This window comes from Aspergillus neoniger, assembly GCF_003184625.1.
Source record: "Aspergillus neoniger CBS 115656 unplaced genomic scaffold BO87scaffold_39, whole genome shotgun sequence".
Classification (NCBI taxonomy): Eukaryota; Fungi; Ascomycota; class Eurotiomycetes; order Eurotiales; family Aspergillaceae; genus Aspergillus; species Aspergillus neoniger.
This window is the reverse complement of record NW_020291167.1, coordinates 83,361-104,140: the sequence shown is the minus strand read 5'-3', so window position 1 is coordinate 104,140 and position 20,780 is coordinate 83,361. Positions and strand designations below refer to the sequence as shown.

General features: G+C 48.6%; 6 protein-coding genes across 6 annotated transcripts; 2 read left to right on the top strand and 4 right to left on the bottom strand.

Annotated features, from left to right (window-relative positions):
* Nucleotides 1-142: 142 nt before the first annotated feature.
* On the top strand, nucleotides 143-1,198 carry BO87DRAFT_343222 (fumarylacetoacetate hydrolase family protein; the record flags this gene model as incomplete). The annotated part of the gene is made up of 3 exons (XM_025620771.1): nucleotides 143-396; nucleotides 448-817; nucleotides 900-1,198. Exons 1-3 carry the CDS (start codon nucleotides 211-213, stop codon nucleotides 1,196-1,198), a joined length of 855 nt encoding a protein of 284 aa, XP_025475650.1. The 5' UTR covers nucleotides 143-210.
* Nucleotides 1,199-1,578: 380 nt separating this feature from the next.
* On the bottom strand, nucleotides 1,579-2,901 carry BO87DRAFT_367512 (pectinesterase; the record flags this gene model as incomplete). The annotated part of the gene is made up of 7 exons (XM_025621891.1): nucleotides 1,579-1,838; nucleotides 1,897-2,090; nucleotides 2,147-2,207; nucleotides 2,258-2,404; nucleotides 2,455-2,534; nucleotides 2,585-2,721; nucleotides 2,785-2,901. 7 exons carry the CDS (start codon nucleotides 2,899-2,901, stop codon nucleotides 1,579-1,581), a joined length of 996 nt encoding a protein of 331 aa, XP_025475649.1.
* A 6,010-nt stretch (nucleotides 2,902-8,911) lies between these two features.
* Nucleotides 8,912-10,291, top strand: BO87DRAFT_318149 (uncharacterized protein; the record flags this gene model as incomplete). The annotated part of the gene is made up of 1 exon (XM_025619791.1): nucleotides 8,912-10,291. The coding sequence occupies one exon, from the start codon at nucleotides 8,912-8,914 to the stop codon at nucleotides 10,289-10,291; it is 1,380 nt and encodes a 459-aa protein (XP_025475648.1).
* Nucleotides 10,292-11,313: 1,022 nt separating this feature from the next.
* On the bottom strand, nucleotides 11,314-14,469 carry BO87DRAFT_462443 (uncharacterized protein; the record flags this gene model as incomplete). The annotated part of the gene is made up of 1 exon (XM_025629161.1): nucleotides 11,314-14,469. The coding sequence occupies one exon, from the start codon at nucleotides 14,467-14,469 to the stop codon at nucleotides 11,314-11,316; it is 3,156 nt and encodes a 1,051-aa protein (XP_025475647.1).
* A 3,350-nt stretch (nucleotides 14,470-17,819) lies between these two features.
* Nucleotides 17,820-19,244, bottom strand: BO87DRAFT_400630 (uncharacterized protein; the record flags this gene model as incomplete). The annotated part of the gene is made up of 5 exons (XM_025625541.1): nucleotides 17,820-17,862; nucleotides 17,922-18,090; nucleotides 18,554-18,872; nucleotide 18,962; nucleotides 19,060-19,244. The coding sequence occupies 5 exons, from the start codon at nucleotides 19,242-19,244 to the stop codon at nucleotides 17,820-17,822; spliced, it is 717 nt and encodes a 238-aa protein (XP_025475646.1).
* A 306-nt stretch (nucleotides 19,245-19,550) lies between these two features.
* Nucleotides 19,551-20,486, bottom strand: BO87DRAFT_409943 (purine and uridine phosphorylase; the record flags this gene model as incomplete). Its single annotated transcript, XM_025626278.1, has 1 exon — nucleotides 19,551-20,486. One exon carries the CDS (start codon nucleotides 20,484-20,486, stop codon nucleotides 19,551-19,553), a length of 936 nt encoding a protein of 311 aa, XP_025475645.1.
* Nucleotides 20,487-20,780: the final 294 nt, after the last annotated feature.

Genomic DNA, 20,780 nt, shown 5'->3' with positions numbered 1-20,780 from the left:
ATTCCATCAAGTCATCTTCTGACGTAGTATCTCACTTTCAGCCGCTTTGTCGGCAATGCGGAAAAGATCCCACATCTCAAGCAGCCCCGCAAAGCTACAGTGTGGGACCAACCCCTCATACAAAACCATCACAATCAACTTGAAAATATACATCCAGTATACTCTAACCACCCATCTATACACACAGCACCTCAAAGTAAAACCTCAATCATGTCCTGGACACACCTCATCCGCTTCATCGCCGTCGAAGACAGCCAAACGCACCTCGGCCAACTCGTCGACCCCACCCGCGATGTCGGCGAAGACAGCGTCAATGGCATCGACATCGCAGCCTACCTAATCAACGGCGACATTTTCAATGGCCGCGTAACCAGCCAGATAATGCACGTTAAACAGGCACGTCACCCCCCCCTTCCATACGAACAAAATCTAACACCACCAAACCAGCTCCTCTCCCCCCTTCCCCCCTCAACATGCACCTACATCCGCTGCCTAGGCCTCAACTACACCGACCACGCCAAAGAAGCGAATCTCTCCCTCCCCACCGCACCAACCATCTTCTCGAAGCCCCGGACGGCCCTAAACGGCCCCTACCCGGCCACAATCAACGTCCCGAAATGCGCCCAAGATGGGACAAGCGACTACGAAGCGGAGCTGTGTTTCGTCATCGGAAAGACAGGTCGCGATATCCCGGAGTCAGAGGCACTGGATTACGTTCTGGGGTATACGGCCTCGAATGATGTCTCTGCGCGGGGGTTGCAGTTTGTTACCTCTCAGTGGGGGTTCTCGAAGGGGTTGGATGGGAGTTGTCCGATTGGTATATACCCCCCCTATTTCTTCTATTGGTTGTGGTTGGGTGTTGTGATGGGTGGCTAATGATATATTTAATGTGTGAATAGGGCCTGTTCTGGTCTCGACCTCTGCGATCGCAGATCCTCAGACTCTGTCTGTCCAGGCTATTCATAACGGTGTAGTATGTCAGGATGGACATACCGAGAATATGATTTTCTCGGTGAAGAAGACCATCGCGTACCTGTCACAAGGTACGACGTTGGAGGCCGGAACTGTTATTCTTACCGGGACGCCGGCAGGAATTGGGTTCTTTAAAGAGCCGAGGGTGGTGTTGCGCGATGGGGATGATATTCGGGTTAGGATTGGGGGTGTTGGGACGCTGGTTAATAAGGTTCGGTATGAGTAGGCTCATCAAAAGATGTTATTAGGTCGGTGGGAGGTGGAATAAATGGAGAGTAAATAATAGTACACAATTTATGAAGAGCAAGATAGTGTGTGTGGCACGATGCAGAGTTATGCGGTGCTACTCCGTGTTAGGAGTGGTGGCTAGCTAGCTCATTGCGAATACGCACGCTAACGTTATTCGTGATAGTCCGCAATACTCCAATTGCAGTCTAGTCCCTTTTCCAATCACGGCACAAAAGTCCACCAATCAAAAATTGCTTCGAAATGAATTGAGCAGTGATTAACTAACCACAATTAGCTATATACTCCATATCACATATATACAGATCCACAACACTATATACGACCCTTCTTCAACCAGCTAATAACTTTCACACAAGCTTAGTTGATGTAGCTAGTATCAACCCAGTCCTCCCAGTCAGATCCGAGAAGCCAAGAGATAGTGATGGGCTCAGTCAGCTCAGAAGAGAAGCTAGCACGGGGACCCTCAGCGCCAGTACCGGTGTTGCCGTATTCAACAAAGGTGACGTTCTCGGTGTTGGGGGTGGAGGTCGACCACTCAGTCCAGCCGAGGTGGTTGATCACATCGGTCATGGAGGTCTTCTGGAAGCAGACGCGAGCGTACTGGGACCAGGGGCGGCCTATAATATTTGTTAGTGGGCTAGTAGCTTTTTGAGCGAGTCTAGGCTAGTGACATACCGAGGTAGTAGGTGCCGGAGGAAACATCGTTGCCATCAGCAGCAGCGACGGTGGACTTGTGGATCACGTAGTAAGAGTCGTCCGACTCGGAGGAGCGGCCGTTGGCGGTGATGGAGGCGGAGCTGGGGCCCTCGAGGACGCGGATGTCGCACTCGTGGAACCAGGCGCGGGCGTGCTGTCCGAAGATGAAGTCACTGGTTGTTAAGTTAATGCGTGATTCACTTCTTTGAAGGTTTGATGGGAGACATACACGGCACCCTCGATGTAGGTTCCGGCATAAACCTGGTAGCCGGTCTCGGCCAGAAGGGTATCTGTTATAGGGATTAGCACTATCGGTTGGCATATCTGAGGTTGGTCCTACCCTGGTATCCGGTGAACTGGCAGGCGTAGTATCCCTGCTCGCTAGCATAGGCGCTCACGGCGAGAGCTTGGTGGCAGGCCTGACCGCAGGTGTTGGCAATGTTGAGGTTGTAGATGGCCGAGTTCTCAGCGTAGTTACGGAGGGTTGCTGTATATTGTTAGCGAAATCATGGACATCTTCCGGCCTGGCGGACTAACCAGTTTCATCGTCGTTGTCAACATCGGCCAATGCGATGGCGTGGGTGATGTTGACCAGGTTGCTGGTGTAGGTGGTAGTGCTAAGGCCTAATCAGTATCGTCGATTTCGTAAGGACAGCGACGCACGTACTCCTCAGTCTGACCGTAGACGATCAGCTTTCCACTGAGAGCGGGAATGTACACCTGCTCGTCGTAGGATCCCTCCTCAATGAAGATGGTCTGGGTCTCGGTCGAAGTCGTGCTGAGAGCATCAACGGCAGCGCTGATCTGTCCAAGCGAACACTATCAGCCACACATCTGCAACATGCGATCGACAATGGAGATGCTTACCGTGTCGTAGTCACCTCCGGACTTGGCAACGACAATCGCACCGGAAGGAGCCGTCATGCGGCTCGCGGCCAGCGCGGTCGCCGCAAAGAGAACGGATGCAAGAATTGACTTAACCATGATTGCTGTTAAGGATCGACTGATCGGCGATTTTAACTTTGCTGCTGATGGAGGAACCAGAGAACGCTGCGAGGCCTCGTTCTTATAGGAACCGCATGCCCTCCAGTCATCATGAGCTCTTGTTATCGGTCAGTATTTGCCTCATAAGGTTCAGGACCTCCGTGTGGAGACGCCGGCGGGGTTCTGTCACAGCCTGAACAACTATATCTGAGAAGGCTAGGAGGAGTGAGGCAATTGGGCCGGCCGTTGATAATGTGGAGGCGTTCAAAGAAGCTTCTTAGGGCTAGTGGAACTGGGTCTTCCACCAATTGCCTTGAGGCTGGAAATTCTTAATTTATGGGCAATATAAATGATCGAATGACAGAAGACCCTGGGCCTATATCAGAACATCATTATCAGCCTAGGTGGTTTCACGGCTTGGCAGGAACAAATGAACGCTGAATTTCGCCAAGCTCCAAGCTGTGAGACAGGGGCTTCTTGGCAGTCTCATTCCCATTCCAGAATCCCTGGGCTGCCGGATTCCAGAATCGCGTTCCATTGTTTGGGCCCTGTGGGGTGCGCGAAGGACCAAAACCCTATACTGTACGTAATTGCATTCTCGCTCAACCGTCTCAGTTCTGTGAGTGCAGAAATTCGACCATATGATGTGGCCTGAATCATACACGGTAGAGAGCGGCAAATTTGCTCCCGTTAATTGGCGAAACTAAGCAACTGCAGCTGACATTCGCACATCGTTATCTCCTGTGTTGGCACTCAATGCACGGAAGGAACGGATGAAACCGCACGGTGTCTCTTGGTAGCCCGTTACGGAAAGAGGGTCGCCAATCCTTGGAAGCTTTCCGTTCGGATGACCCCATCCTCTTCTGTTTCCCCTCTTGAGTCTACAAGGCCGAACAAGATTCCGACACTGAGTCGCGAATGGTTCCTCCTCTTTTCGCCCTCCACCCGTGTCGGTGTGATTATTGGTGGGATCTTAAAAATCACGAAACACCCCCTTCTCAGAAGAACTCTGCCGTACATGCTTCCCGGCGAACCAAGCTTCGTGGTCGAACCTTAGCAGAACCTGAATATACGGTATGGGGTTTATCAAATAAGGATGACCGTCGGAGCTCGGAAGCATTCATTTATGAAGCTTGCTCTGATTGCGTGTCACGCATGGGTGGAGTCTGCTCCTTCGTATTCGTTGGGTGCCCATAATTGTGCAGTGGTTTAGAAGACGCTTAAGCCTAGAAGAAGTTAATTTAGAGGTGGAAATTCATGTTGATGGAGGGCTCACTGATCCGTTTGATCGGTGTGGTGTTGCTGTCGGAACCTCGATCCCGGGCTGCGGGCATCCTGTCAGGTAAGCCAGCAGTTGCTTCAACCCTCACTTTCCAACAGGAAAAATCTTTAAGCCTCAGAGATACAAGGTATGTAAATTGGTAGAGTGGTTGCTGCATTGTATTTCACAACCTTCCCCTCTTGGTAAAAGTGATATCGGTATTACGATTGCCGACATAACATATATTGCGTGACGAGTAAGCGCAGTGAAGCACGCATTAGCTTAAGTTGCTACCAAGCCACAACAGCATCTGCCAAGACCTACCATATCGCAACGAGCTACTTAGTACTTCTTAAATATATTAGCAAGCATTGGAGCTCAGGGGTATCTAACAAGCGCCCGATAAAAAGCAGTGGACATGATGCTGCAGCGCAGACGAACTGGAGTGACAGAAGTCGTTCCAAGATCAAATATAAGGATTAAGTTGCGAGCACCACCTGATTAGGGGTGTCTGTGGACCGTCAAACTAGGGCCCTGGAGTGATGGAGGTTTATGGCTTGAAAGAACAAAGCCTAATCACTCCTTGCTTCGAATGCAGTAAGATTTTACACAACCCCTGCATTTTCCCGCCCACAGTCTGAGTTGGTGCCGTGGTGCATTACTGCTGAAATGGGTGAATAGAGTCCATTATTCATGCAACAAAGGTATTATTTTCAAACACAGATGGGCTACTCTTTACGTTTCCTCACATCACATGGCGACAAATGATACTTCAGCATATATTACAGGGTAGATAACTCCTTTTTGAACATAAACCTCGCCCATAAATTTTTCCATGCCTAATAGCTGACATCAAGTTTATCTAGAAGCAAAAAGACTTTACTTAAACGAACTTCTCACCATGCCTCATTTGATTAGTACGATATTTCTCGCTCATCGTGGCTTTCGTCTTCCTTGAGCAGCTGAAGCTGGCCAAGGTCCCGAAAAGATGTAAGCTAGGCTCCCGATAACCACCTTCTTTTTGATGAATTTCTGTTAGCAGAATTCTATTATCGATTTTCCTCGAACATTCAATTGATATTTCTGCTGCCACTTATGACATGACTTGGGCACTACTACCGTATCGAACGACGCATCATAATATGTGAGTGCCGACCGAATCTTGATGTTTCTGTCGACAAGAATAATCGGGGGAGTGGATGGCTGATGGATGTTTTTTACTTGATACAGCCTTTCCTGGATAGACTTCTGATTCATCGGCCACTTCATCTCTGGAATCCTTCCTGTCGGCTTGCTAGATGTTGCCCATTTCCCCATCCCTCTCGTCCGTATCACATCGACTGTCATTCTCTTTGCAGAATCTGCCTGGATGCTGCTGGTTGATAGTATCCCTATTTCTCGCTGTAGTGTACTATAATCCACAGGGACATGTAACGGAACAACAGATATGCTGTGGGCTGTGCTTGACCTAATCACATAATTGAGGCCGTCCTCCACCCATTTATGTTGGTCCGTGCCTGGGACTCGATATGACATGCGGATATGAACACTGCTGTTACGGGGCAGATGCATCTCAAGATGGCGAACGGCTTAGGTCGACCACAATGGCATCTCTGACATCCGACCTGGATTATTGAATCAAGGCGAGGATAGGCTCAGACACGTTGGTTGTTCGTTTCCCATCCCTTGAATAACTCCTTTGGTGAATCCGAAGATAATTAGTAGCTCATTCCATTTGGTCGTGCATCTGGTGTGCATCTCTTTCGTGGTTCGTCGTTCGAAGAACTCAACTACATGCCAAGGATGTTAATCGCTCGTATTTCCATGTTTCCAATCATCCTTCGGGAAGCCTACAGCTGCTTCAGGGCGTCGCTCATGCCAGTTACGTCTTTCATCTTTTGCCATACTATGAGCTGGTACGGTGTACATTCCCATAAGTTGGGGTCCCTGCTACCATTTGAGTATTATCGAGGAAGAAAATGTGTATTCCACTATTAAACACCCTTTTACCCTGAAAATAAGCCCGGAGAGGTAGCAGTACGAGCTGTCAATAAGCAATCCCCGAGTAATGCAGGGTGAGCCGAAATTGATTACTGATGAAGGGGTACCCCAGTACCCGACCGGAAGGGAAAAAGAAAGATTATTGACTGATCCCGCCGTACACATTGCATCCCAGAAAAGCTTCTGCAGCGATTTGGTTGAGGGGAGTAGTGACAGATGACCATTCAAACTTACTAATTTTCGAGGTACTTTATTGCCAGGAAGGGCGTCCATTATCTTTGGTCGGTGTTATGATGCATTGAAACTCACACGAGCCCGGAGTCTAGGCAAGTTAGTCAGAATAAGCCTGACTGGGGGACACAAGGCCATGGACTACCCGACCTTGACATCGAATATCGGCGAATTTGTTCTTTGCCATTGCAAGTCTATCCATCGATGGTGTGTGTAGTGCTTTTTATCCTGATGAGTGAGGTTTCTGATCGCGCCATAAGTTGAGGCAAGTTCGCGCTCAGCGTGGGTTTGAACGTGATGTATTGAATTTGTTAGGGTTCGCTGTAACGCGTTTCTGATACAAATATTCTAAAGTGCACCGTTGAGGCATTCACATAAGCCAGAAGTTGAACGTATCTACCCATGAGACAGGGACTTGTGGGAATACGTTGCAATCAACCACAGCTATGGGCGCAGTGAGTCGAATCAACATACTAACTCATCACCATAAAATATGTTCCATTAGAAGAGAGCACTATAATGCCTCGCGCCCGGCTCGGACAACTGCAATCCCTTTCAGTTTAATTCAACTCAACTCATATTCTTATACCGGTCGACCCCACTATTTAGATCCTAGTTATGCAGATGCTTCACCGTTTGAGGCAAGAATATGGCCTGGAACACCTTCAAAGCTCAAACATTTTGCAGTACTCACAAAGCAACGTATGCCACAACGCTGGAAGGTCGTCATCGTAGCTAACACAGCTAAATGACAAAAGCAAAAGCGTGGTCATACAACAGTAGAGATATAAAAGAGTGTCGCAGCCGGCTGGCTGTCTGCGAGTTACATCCTGAATTTTTCGTCCCTTATTCGGCTCCCAACATGCTTGTTCCTTCTGTATTTTCCCGGCGTCACTGCCCTGGGTCTATGTCTCCTGTGGTCGCCTATTAGTACCTTCTGCCTTGGGCATTACAAGGATGCACTAAGGGCGCCGGAGAGCCAACACAAAACGATGTAATACGTTTATCTGAATAACAGACGCGAGAATATGTTCCAGTGTGATATCACTTTTCAGTCAGTTATTTTGACTGCACTGCACCTGTCACATATGTACCCTAGGATATATCAGCTTCCGAACGTTCACCGTGATTGCTTACCACCATGATACAAGAATAAGCGTCCAAACAGAGGTTCAAGGTTAATAGAATGTCCTTGTGGGAACAGTACAACTCAGACCTCTTCCAGAGACGAGCATACAGGATTCCATCCTCTGACTTGAAGATAAAATGAATTCCATACGCTCGCATGAGAAATAAAACAACAGAAGAACGTTCGCCTTTTCAGGGAAGATGCTAAATATGTCAAACTCCGATACTGTTCGGACATCTATCCGCCGTGTCTCGAAAGAGATAGTTCATGGAATCTTGGAACATATCCACCCTAACAACCATTAGATATGCAGCTACCTGAAGATGTATATAGGCATAAGGATGAGCAGGTTATCCCGCATGGATCATACTAGATTCGGTCTAGATTCCGCCATCATTAATGGATGCTACATTCCCGTGCGAACCAAGCATACGATGCCCACTTCATGTAGGATGGTACAGACGGGCCACATCGTTGCTAGTGACCACGCTGACTACGGTATCGACGTAGCGATTCATGCTCTCTACAAATACGCGTACTATGCTGGCTTGCAAACAGCCAATGGGAGGGAAATCGGTCAGTGAGCAGTGCTTAAATTGCGGGAACTTTTCATGGCCGTTTCAGGTGATTGAATTGATAAAGATGGTACCCGACGATCAGTGGATACTAGATATACTGATCCAAAGATAATGCCAGGAACTATGTTTTTACCTTCCGAATCCCCAAATTGTAAACTTAGATGCCTGATAAGTGGGCATGGCTCCAGATGTTGTAATTTAGGGTTGTGACGATCGTTCGGCGGGAGTTGCCAAACGCGGAGGCACTCGGAGATACGACCAGGTCGAACCACAATTCATGGAAACGTCCCCAGACCTTGAGAACATGCAGAAAACGTGCCTGGCAAGTTTCTGTAGGTTAAGTTATTGCTGCAGTAGCTATGACCGCAGGGCGAATCAGGACTACGTCTGCTGCAGAACGCCTCTGCGGGTGCCGGCAGACCGATATCGCATTCCTCGGAACAGGAACTGCGTTGAACGTCAACAAATAGACATATCTAAGCTCTGCTAGCTTTCGCTTCTGCCTTGGCTTAGTATTGACGGACTCTTCTGTGCCGTCCCATCGTACGACCAGTCCTCTGCACAATGCAGGCCCCATCTTAACTTCACTCGTTACTGGCTGTCCATACCTGGACTTCAACGGCTGCTTGACAGAGAAGCGATCTACTGCAGCACTCGTCATCCAGTCCCACCCTCTCTACGTCAAACATGAGGAGCTACTTCGGCCGACATGATCATGTCTTGTCTGCTTCATAGAGGACTATATAAACCCCGTCAACCACCTATATTCTGGACATCATTCCTCTCATTCCTCCAATTCAGCCGGTCACCATGCTTTCTTCCAAGACCGCGGCCTTCGCGGGCTTCATGGCCTTGAGCGCTCTTTCTGGAGTCGCTGCCACCTACAACTATGCTGTTGCCGATCCCTATGGTCTTCCTGAACCCGTTATGATTGACTTTGATGATGACGGAGTTGTCGGTGGCCTCTACCGACCCAACACCACGAGCCCTCTGTCCCGTATCGGTGTCTACGTGATGCACGCTGAGCAGGATTACCTGAACTTCTCAGCCTGCCACGAGCTCCCCCGCCGCGGCTTTACTACCTTCTGCGCAAACAATGATGCCAGCAAGAGCGGCTACATGACCGACATCAACTTCGAAGATATGATGACCAACGTCGGCCAGGGCATGAGCTACTTGCGCAACCTGACTGAGATCGACAAGGTTGTCATCTTCGGCCACAGTGGTGGCGGTGCCATGATGACTGCCTACCAAAACATCGCTGAGAACGGTGTCAAGGCCTGCAATGGTCCTGAACGTATCTACCCCTGCTCCGACGCCATGGCCGACCTGCCTGCAGCCGACGGTCTTATTCTCATTGACGCCAACTACGGACTCTCCACCATGGCTCTCCTGAGTCTCAATCCCGCCATCGTTGACGAGCACTCCGGTGCCAAGATCGATCAGTCACTAAACCTTTACAACACCGCCAACGGCTTCTCCGAGTCCGGCGCCAACTACACCCAGTCCTTCAAGAAGGCCTTCGAGAAGGGTGTCGTTGCTCGCAACAATCGTATCCTGAAGCACGCTGAGTCCCGTCTGGCTGCTATCAACAACGGCAGCGGCATCTTCAGCGACGACGAGCCCTTCTACATCGTCGACTCCATATACGTCGGCTTCAACAACAAGTTCTTCGCCCAGGACACCCGCTGGATCCACCACACCACCCACCCCTGGCCCCTTCTTCACCGCAACGGCTCGATCACCACGCAGATTGTTCCCTCCGTTCGTGTGCCCGCTAACTTCGAGAGTTTCGCCGACAACTTCGAGGGTGGCGCCCTCAAGACCACCATCAAGCGTTACCTCTCCACTCTGGCTATCCGCGTCACCGACGACTTCGAGTACAAGGTCGATGGTTTCGAGGGTATTGTCTGGAACTCTAGTCAAACTGCTCCGCTCGGCAACATCGGTGGTGTTACTGTGCCTTTGCTGAACATGGGCAACACCGGCCACTACGAGTACCTGAACGCTGAGAAGCTCCACCTTGCCGCTGGTAGCAAGGATGCCGAGATTGCTTTCGTCGAGGGTGCTCAGCACACTATTGTCACTTGCACTGAGTGTGAGACGTACCCCGGGGAGTATGGTAACACTCTTTACACTGCTTACAACTACATGGCGGAGTGGTTGAGCAAGGAGGGTCGCTTCTTGTAAAAATTTCGCCGACATCGTGTACGATAGATTGTCTATCCTGTATCTTGTATAGTCACTGTATGTGAATAGCTAGCTTAGGATTAATTCACTCAATTCCGTCACTCCTTAAACTAAAATACCTGGCATTCTTCTACTGTACGTATTTCCTCGTCCCTCGTCGTTTGTTCTCGTGAAGAGCGGTAGACTTATCATCCACATCCTCTCCAGAACAACAAACCAACCCGTCTTCATTGTATCTCAATACATCATCAAGCAGGAAATTAAGTTCAAGGCCATCACCGCCAAACTGAACGCAGTATCTTCGTCCGAGATCTCAGCCCTCAACATCCCTATCCTTGCTGGCCGTCCCCACATTCCGCCCATCCATACCGATATAAGTTTAGTCTCCGCAAATGCCGTGCGGGGTGCAAAGGGCCCGGATGTAGCATGATATTTTCAACTAGTAAATTATCGGTAGTGTTGGGTTTTTCCAAATTTATAGTATTTACTATTGAGTTTAAGTTTGAGTTCGAAAGGTTGTGGAGGTTCACTAGTTGAGGTAAGTCTTGCGTGGAACTACTAGTAGCGGATATGAGTGCTCTGACACTCCATTACATCCATATATCTTCAGACAGTTTCGGTATACACAAAGAGTACAATGGGCTTCAAGATGTTATTATAATATGAATTTTTTCATTACCAGTATATGAAATACCGGAACTTAGTGTGGTGGATAAGCTGTTAGGTTGCTAAAACAAAATTCGTAAAAATATTCGAGAGAAAAGAAGAGAGAGGTAAACAAAGGGCAAAACAGTGAAAGAAACAAAGGGAAGACACTGTAGCATCATGGGTGATTTGTGGTAGATGTGAGAATTGCCCATCGACGGTGTTCGCATTTTTGATAGCGAATACTCTGGCGTTGCATTGCCAACGAAAAGATTTAACATGTCAGACTCACTGACAGAGTCTTTGGACACCCCGAGTGAACACATCATTCCATGACACAACGTCGTTCTTTCTCTAGACTTACAACTAGTACATCTTCAATGACGGGGACTGACTCGATGTCGAAAGAAAAGTGGGGATAGGTAGCAAGACATAAAAATGACAAACAGCTTCCAAAAAGTACTCCATACGGCCCTCTCCCTGGTCACAGGGTAAGTTCGGTAAATCTCTAGCTTTCGGCGAACGGAGTCCCTTACTCGTGCCGACACATTCTGCATGACTTCATCCGAAATGCAGATAGGTCCTTGATGTTGCTCCAAAAGAACCTTCAGTTTCTCATCACGATATTCTTCACTTTGAACCAGAGCGAGGACCAAGCCTTCTGAAACTTGAAATGGTGCCCCGTGATGAGCGAGAAGGAGCCCGAGAACTCTTTTCCAGTTCTTGTGGTGGTCATTTGCTGCCACTGCTGCAACTACATTCTCTGAAATACCGTGTTTCAATCTCGGGTGATGGAGAAGGAGCATTAATACGTCATATCCTTGTTGGGGGTTCTTAGCCGCTTTACAAAGAACATTCTCAGTGATGGTAAGCTCTGGCCCGGCGCACTTAATCAGAAGAAGGACGAAACCTCTTCCCATCTTGGGGTTAGATGCAGCGGCAGCTAGGAGACTTTCGCTGAACTTTATGCGGTGGCGCCTTCTGCGGATGAGGAGCCCTAGAGGAGAACACCAGATGTAGTCAGTGTCCGCCCATTTATTAGAAGCTTCACCCCATTTGCCGGCGATGGTTGCAGTATTGGAAGCCGCGGCTTCTGCGACTTCCTCATACGCAATATCATTATCGTCCTGTTTCTCAAGGCGGTTAAGCAGTAGCCTTAGCATTTCCATTCCATGAGCAGGGTTTTGGGCAGCGGCAGAAAGAAGTTTGGTAGTGATCGGTAGTGGGCCTTGCGAACATCGGTAGAGCAACCTTAGCAACCTTAGGGAGAAGTCCCCATCATTAGAGACGGTGGCCAGTAACGACTCAAAGTTGACGAAGGGACCCCCTATGTGTCTTGTTCGCAACATCTGAACAGATTCATATCCATACCTCGGGTTTGCTGCAGCAGCAACTATCATATCTGGCGTCACAGTTATAGCCTGACCATTATCGTCTCCGGTATAGATGAAAACCTTGAGAATGTTCGTTCGCCAATGGGTGTTACGGGCCGCCTTCGTCAGCAGTTCCTCAGAAAGGGCAATTTCCGAACCATATCGCTCAAGAACCATGCGAAGTGTGACATCGTTACATTCCTGGGCAAGCTCCAATGCCAGGTCCTGGGGATTGAGTAGATTGACTTTGGACAGATAAATCTTAAATTGGGTGTAGGAAAGTGACCTGGATAGGATTGCGGTCACCTGAACGGAATGTGGGTCCACATAGAGTGTTGGGTCAAGGAAAAGCTCTGGGACCCTACAATGTCCTGTCGCACGGTACTTATGAGACACTCTTCCTAATGCTGCTTGAACAATATTGACAGTCAGACTGAACTGAGAGTGTCGTTCGCGACATATCAGATCAAGAAGTTTGTCTCCTTGGGTTTGGTTGCGAGCAGCTTCAATCAACACATCCTCTGTGATAGGCGTTTCATATTTCTTCAACAGGAGCTCCATAATCTCTACTGCAAACACGGGATTCGCCGATGCTGCCACAAATACACGGACGGCTACTTGACCTTTCCACAGCAACAGAAATTTGGAGAGAGCATATTTGGAGCCCTTGTTCCCCGCCGCGGCAACAAGCATAGGCTCAGACACTAGGATTTGGTCACCCAGGTGATCAAAGACCAGTACTATGAGACGGTCCCCTTCAACTGGATTTGCCGCTGCAGCGAGAACTATTGACTCAATCTCGGTAATCATGCCATGATTACAACAGAGTAACAACTCGAGAATGCCTGTAGGGTTGTAAGGTGAGCTGGCAGCAGCCCTCAATGCGTTGCTGGATATAACTGCGGGACAACCAAAGCGAACAAACATGTATCTCAAGATAGCCACATTCTGACCGCTATTGTTAGTCACCACGGTCATGATGAGTGTCTCCATCAAGTCCGATCGTGACTTGAACCCCATAAATGGGTGTTTCATGTCCTCGACTCCAGGGCTCGGCGACGAAACAAACAATGTTGAAGGGATGACGATGGCTTCACTCTTGGTAGCCATAAGCTCTATTGTAGACAGGCTGTAGGACTTAATGATTGCGAGAAAGCCTTCGGCTGTTACTATGACTCTGCCAGCCTTCTGTTCCAGAAGCCATTTGATGATGTCCTTGGGGCCATCGTGACTTTCTAACTCATCTTCAACCATCTCTGCCGTGATGGATATGTCTGTCAGTACCGGATCAGCCGTTTCGAGGGTCAATTTCCTGATGTTACTTTCATCGCCCCTATGAATAGCTTCATGGGCCACGGGCCCCAAATGCCAACGACCATCGATAACTTGCAGAAGGCCCCTTTTCGTTATACCCTCTTGAAACTCACGAAACTCTCTTCTGACGGGACATTGTTTAATCAAGCCCGGATTAAGCTCGCCGACTTGCTTGTAAATGTCCGTCATAAAGGTCAACAAAGAATATCCGAATAGTGAGAACCCAGTTTCAAGGAAATCAAGGCTTGGGGATCTCGGGTTGGCAACTCGACACAAGAGATCCTTAACATGTGCCTCAGTCACGGGATGGCCAAACAACGGGGGCTCGGTAGGGATCGAAAGGGCAGCCAAAACAATGACCTCTTCCGTAATTGGCAATGAACCAGGAACTTTCAGCAAAGTGTCCATGAGGGGGCCACCGCAATCTTCGTTTTTCGCCGTTTCAATAAATACTTCTTCGCTGAGGTAGGTTCGGAAAATTGATGTGTCCACACAGTCCTTCAAGCATTCCATCACTTCCTCTCCGTGATACTTACTCTCTGATGTCGTGATCAAAAAATCCTCAGAGAGGAGGACCATGGCAGGTAGTCGCTGGAGGAGTGAGTTGAGCGTTTCCGCGTCGCAATGTTGCGTTTCAGTCAACACCATGACAATCTCGGCGGTAATGATATGCGGTGAAAAGGAACCAACATAGTTGAGGGCATTCAATGTACTTTGTGGGTTTCCCACCACGGCAAGTAACATGTCTTCTGTGACCTTGATATCATTGTCCCCATGGTTGAAGAGGTACGCAATTGTGGTTTCGTCTGCGACGCTGACCAGTGCTACAAAAACTTCCTGAGACATCCTCAATCGGTCGCCTAGGAGCTGGGCGATTGATCGTGCTTCCTCCTGGTCACCTGATTTCAAGATACTCAGGGCACCCCCTGTTGTTATGGCTAATGGTGGGCGGGCTCGTTCTAGAAATTCAAACATCCTGTAAGCCTTCCTCGCGGACAAACTCCAGCCTGACATCATAGTGGGACACATCCAATCTTCGGTCACAGGTATTGCAAGCTGGAAGGAATATGGGAGGACGGCAGGGAGGTTGAAAAACATCGATTTTCGTATGTAAAAGTTCCACAATCACCTCCTCGTCGACGATTCCTTGTCCAGGAAGCTGCTTGCAGTACATAGCCAATATAGCATACCGCTGGCTCAGACGTTCAGAGGCCCTTGGCTTCCACACATCGAGACCGATAAAGCAACGTCTAGTGAACTCGACGATCGCCCTTTCTGTGATATGTACTTTATTATTCGGGTCATTGAACATTTCCTGGATCTTTTCCATGATGTCATGGGGCCACAATTGGTCAGCGGCAGAATCGGGTATTTCCTGTATCATGTCTGCCGTTACAATAAAAGGCAAGTTGAGGCTCAGTAGATGTTGCAACAAAGTGAAAATACGGGGGATATATCCACCCATCCCGCGGATCGCTTCTAATATGCACGCCTCACCGATCTCAATCTTTTCAGATGTACAGAGAAATACATCCGCCATCATGGTGGGATCCAGGGTTTTCATGATTTCAGCAACGTCAGACTGTCCGAAGATAGTCCTCTCACTGGCTATTAACCGTGACATTATAGCTTTCCGATGTTCCGTATTCGCCAAAGCAGCAGATACTGTGTGTCCTGCAATCTCGAGTTTCCTTGTTCCCTGTGAAAGCAAAAAGTCAAGAACTCTTGGGCCATCTCTTCGGTTGGCAGCGCCTGCTTGGATAGTGCAATCATCGACCTCTGACGGGAGAATCTTGTGTGAGAACAGTTCGCGTATGAATCTAACATCAAAATTTCTAATTATTGTTCTCAGGCCAGTTCCAGTGATCCAGACTTTAGTGGCGCATGTGTGAAGAAAGGTTTGGACAAAGCTCGGCCCAGATTGCTCGTCCCTGCCGAGGGCATCGATTATCGCTCCTGTGAGTGGTATAGGTCTACAATGAGGGTTGAAAGAGCACAATGAAGATCGCTGAGTCGCTCGACCATCTTGCAGCAGATCATCATCATTAATATTGAGGATTGACTCAATCGCCCTACAACCAAAATTGCGGTTCTCAGCTGCCGCCCAGCAAAGCAAGAATCTACTCAGACCAAGTGGGGCGCCAGATGCCTGCTGAAAAACACGATGTATGGTCTCCGGGTCTGATATGCGTGCCAGATTGTGAACAAACTCCGTATCGACGGGTACGTTCGGTAAAACATCGCCAATTAGCAATCCCCAGATCTTCCTTCCGTGCATTATATTTTTCATAGCTGCTGTCACTGTTTCTTGCGTAAACATGCTGCTTCTCTGAATAGCCGTCATCATGACAGTTTCATCACAGTACTCAGCAATCGCTTCCATCAGGGAATGGTCAATCACAGCCTGTTAATGGCACTGTAGCAACCGTAGTACTAAGGATTGGGTGTACTGGGAATTCGATTGGTGAGATACCAGAAGACGAATCAATTCCCTTCTCCACGTATGAGGTGGTAGATGCCGGATATACTTCTCAATGATATGTGACTTGCATTCACGTAGAACGATTTCCAGTACTCTCTCATTCACAGACATGTCTCCAGAAGTGCTCTCTATTATGATGGCCAACACTTGTCCAGCGTCGTCGTTACGACATGAGGCGTCGTGGAGATGGCGATCGACTTCAATTGCTTGATGATTTAGCACCAGGGACACTGTATCCGGATCCTGGTGCCCCACAATAGAATTAACACCTTCCTTAGTGAGTTGTACATTGCTGTGGCGAAGAAGAAGCCGGGTATGGGATCGCCCATATTCATGAATTATCGTCTCAGCAGCTGCGCCCGAAACTTGGACTTGGTTGTCGGGCAGACTCAATATACGTTTCAACAAATCTTCCTTCTCGTCGAGGTATTCCAGATCATACATCATGTCCTCATCGACGTTAACCATAACATTTGGTTGGTCCAGGCAGAACTTCATGACGTCCGGCGTATCACGTGTCCCGACTAGGGAAAAGGGCCCTGTCTTGGCATTTAAAAGAGTTGGTAAGATCTCTAAGGCATTGTACATCTCAACAGCCTTCCGAAGGGCTTCTCTGTTGACCACGTCATGATTTGCTGGTCTGTGCGACAGAATGATTTCTAACGTCTCTAGGTCTGATCCTACCGCCTCTGTCACCAGGTCCTCGGTTACCTGTATTTGCTCCGGGCAAGACATATAGAGGAATGTGAATATAGATGCGCCATGTTTGCTGTTACTTGCAGCTGCCTGCAGTAAATCATGTGATAGATGTAGACCCGGCCACTCGATCATGATCTGCTCCAACACTGTCACGCTCCGTCTTGCAAGGATACTCCGAAAAGCGTCTTTGAAAAATACCACGCGTTGGCATGGCTGTGAAAGAGTCCAGCACAAGACCCCTTCGTGCCCCGCTCCGCCAAAATGGTATGGGATTGCTGAGCCTCCGACGACGGTGAGGTATGGCCATTCTTTCCATAACTGTTCAAGACACGCAACACCGCTGTCTATGTTTCCGAATGCGCTCGCAAGTATATCATCCGTAACTGAAATTGCGTTCTGGGATTTTGCCTGGAGTATTCGAATGATATGCGGGCCGTCTGTAGGATGAGCCGCCGCTGCAGCGACAACCCATTCTGGGATGGTTTCCTCGGTCCAATGCTCAAGTAACATATCCAGAAGTGCGCTGGCACATTTGGCATTTCTTGCAGCTGCCCCCAAGACCTCTTCAGTGATTGAAACATTATTTTGGAAGTATGTGAATATCATCTTCATGGTCCGTATGCCCTGAGATCCATTTCGAGCAGCCTCAACAAGTACATTGGTAGCGATATGGGGCCTCTTCCTTGACATCTGGTCTCGATGAAACAACAATGCTTTCAAGATTTCGGACCCTTCTCGAGTATTTTTCACTGCTGCAATCTCAAGTTCCTCGGTTACAACAATCTGACTTCCCATTTGATGGAGCAGGCTCGTGATAAAATTTTCACGGTTGGAGTTATGCTCAACAAGGGCCGTGAGAACGCTACTTGTGAGAGGTCTTGTCGGATCAGTCCGGGATACTAATTCGGTAAACACAGCTATGTTTCCAAAAATGGCAGCCCATAGAAGCGGAGTGCCCCCGTGGGATGGGAGAGAGTCTGTGTGGATGTAGAAGCCACCTTCGGTTGCCAAATTCTTACCGAGCGCAAAATCCACCAAGCTCGGTATTCCCCATTGTGCTGCAATATGCAATATCCCCATGTTGTATGCAGCATGACAAGGATCCAAACCGTAATACCGCAGCCATAAATCTCGGGATGGAGAGTCGAGCGTAAGGAAATGGGTTTCTGTGACTTTGGCGGGATCAAAGACCATCCCACTCAGGTGAGCGTGCTCCATCCAGAATTGAGAACAGTATGGTATGAAGTCGCCCCATGTAGAAATCTCCTCTCTGAGTCTCATATGTGCTGCCTCCTTCTTCATCACGTCGTGTTCATCGTTCTTCTTCCTGAGCTCGTGGAGATACTCATCGAGCAACTTTTCAAAACGACCAGCTCTATTTCGGAAGTGCCTTGCAGTGTGATTGATGCACGCATATGCTAGAAGAGCGTGTGACTCTTCCTTGGATGGAAAATATCAAATATCTCATGCCAGCTCCAAATAGAAAGTCCTGGACTGACTTGTGAAGGAGGTTTACAAAGCCCTCAATCTCTACTACCATCAGACGACAATCTTTGATGTCTGCTCTGATGAAGGCGATCTGTGCCTCTTTATCCTCGCCAGTATATAGAGAGCAGGCAGTGCACAGTTGGGATAAGGTCAACGCCTGTCGTGCCACGGCAACAATAGCAAGAATGGCATACACCCTCTCCCGCTTTTGTTCATTTTCAATCGCCTTCTCCATCAGTTTCGTATAAATTGCGTTCAGACCAGGGGCGAGATTATTGAGAAAGGCCAGAGTGTCTTGTAGGTCGACATTCTTCAACTCATCGCATGTCAACCCAATCCATAGGAAAGTTTCATCAGCCTTTGCTTCTAGTATTTCCTGGATTTGATCCTTCATCTTGTCATGATACCCTTTCCGCGTGCTGAGATCGCCAACCTTCTGTCGGATGAATAACTGGATATCCGTCTTCCTTTCCTCAACGAAGGTAGCAATATCTCTCGAAGGAAAGAAACCTAGGCATGAGGCAATCTCGTAGTAAGGCCGACTAGTAATCAGTATTCGAACTTTCGATGTGAACCGCTCCTAAGGGCGATCGAAGAAACTGAGTTTTAATTGCTCGAGAATTCTCGTCTGCGACCCCGAGTCACATTCATCCAGCGCGTCAATAATACACTATGAGATCTTACAACGTGGGTCTGTAGCCATTTCGGTTAATATAGTCCAGAGTCCCTCGAAAGATTGAAGGAGAGTGTCGTTGCGTTCGCGAAACCTCCCAATCAGCCAGTCCTGCAGTATTGGATTTTGGCGAATTTGCTGCCATAAGATCCCTCTGAGAATGGCTGTAGCGGTGTTCTGCGTGTCGTGGTTTGCCTCGCAAAAGAAGAATGCAAATGAACCATCTTTGCGGTCCGTGTTGAACTGTTGCTCTAGGCCCTCTGTGAGACACATTGCCATCGTTGACTTCCCACTTCCGGGGAGCCCATTCAGCCAAAGAATACTATTTTGGGGGTTATGCGTGTTCGTATTCGCATCCAACCAGTTTTTTAGCTCATCTGTTTGGAATATCCATTGGCAGGTGTCTTTAGAGGGCCCACCTCTGCGTGCCATTAGGCTCCGTCTGTCCTCGTTAGGATCTGTAACGAATAGTTTCCGTAGGATTTCTTCCAGGGCGGGAGATACCCCCACTTCATCATCAAAATTAGAGATAGGCATATATGAAAGGGTCATGGGATAGTCTTACCTTCATCTTCTGGTATCTTTCTAATGGGCCGGGGCAAATATTTTCAAGAGTGTTTTGACATATGCCGCCGCCGAAGCTGCCGCATAAGACTGCCAATCCTTGTTTTTGTGCGAGTCTGAATAATCATGTATTCCGCGGACGACCAGACATTCGAATTCGTCCATCAATCCAGCAGCTTCCATCTCAAAGCATAGAATACCTCGAGAATTTGCTAGTTCATCCCGGGTTACTGCGTCCTTCATCACTTGATTCCCTGAGGCGATCAGCCCATAATGCACGCGAGGGCAATCCGAAAGTCTCTTTTTCCGTGGAATAACCTGTGTCTGATCACAACTGGCACATGGTACCTCTGGGTCGGGGTGAGTGTAGCTTGACGCAAAAAGACGGTCTTTATCGTGTGCCGGACACTCAATACGTTTGCCATATGTCAGGATGGGGGCTAGGGATCCGGCTAAGTGAGTGTTGAAGTTGTGATCTGTTTGCAAGCAAGATATCGCTCTGCGGAGCGGCTGAGGCGGTTTGTTAAGCGTCCCAATTTGCTGGGACTGACCTGAGGGCAATCTCTTTCCCCAGTCATATGGTATAACCCCTGAGTCGTTTCCCATAGGAGTACTGACTACAACATCACCTAGGCGTATGTCGTTTGATTCATTGGGGGCACCCCCTCCAACCCCAACCAGGAACCTGTACCGCAACGACTTGAAGCTGGCCTTCATGTGTTGGGCTGTGATTATTGCTGGCGTTGTTCCGTACTCTGCGAACGGTGGACATGCGATTACAATGTTAAAGCCATTGATCTCTCCATAGACGTATACATTCTGATGGTTCTCAGATAGTTTCAGCTGGCAGTCGTATTCCTGGTCCAGGGCTCGTCGGGCAGCATCCAGTTCGCATGGCAGGGCGCATATCCAGCCGACGATGTAGTCGTCACTGCTCGTCCAACGACGAGCAGTCATGTTGCTCTGCTAACGTTGCCAATCCAACACTTCCTTGTGTCTGTAAGCGAATATCAGAAGGTAGAGTTTGACGACGATATTGCAAAGGCAGAGAAAGGTGGAGATGGGGAGAACAGGCCGAAGAGCAAGGCGACGGCGAACGGTTTGGTGGGGTAAGCCAGTTCATCATCATTTTAGCGCCAATAGGCTGAGCCAATGCATGATACTACGACTAGGGTACCGTCTGAGAGCGACTTTCCTCTTGCATATTTGCTTTTTTGTACCTGTGAGGGTTAATTTTCAACCCTCGACCTC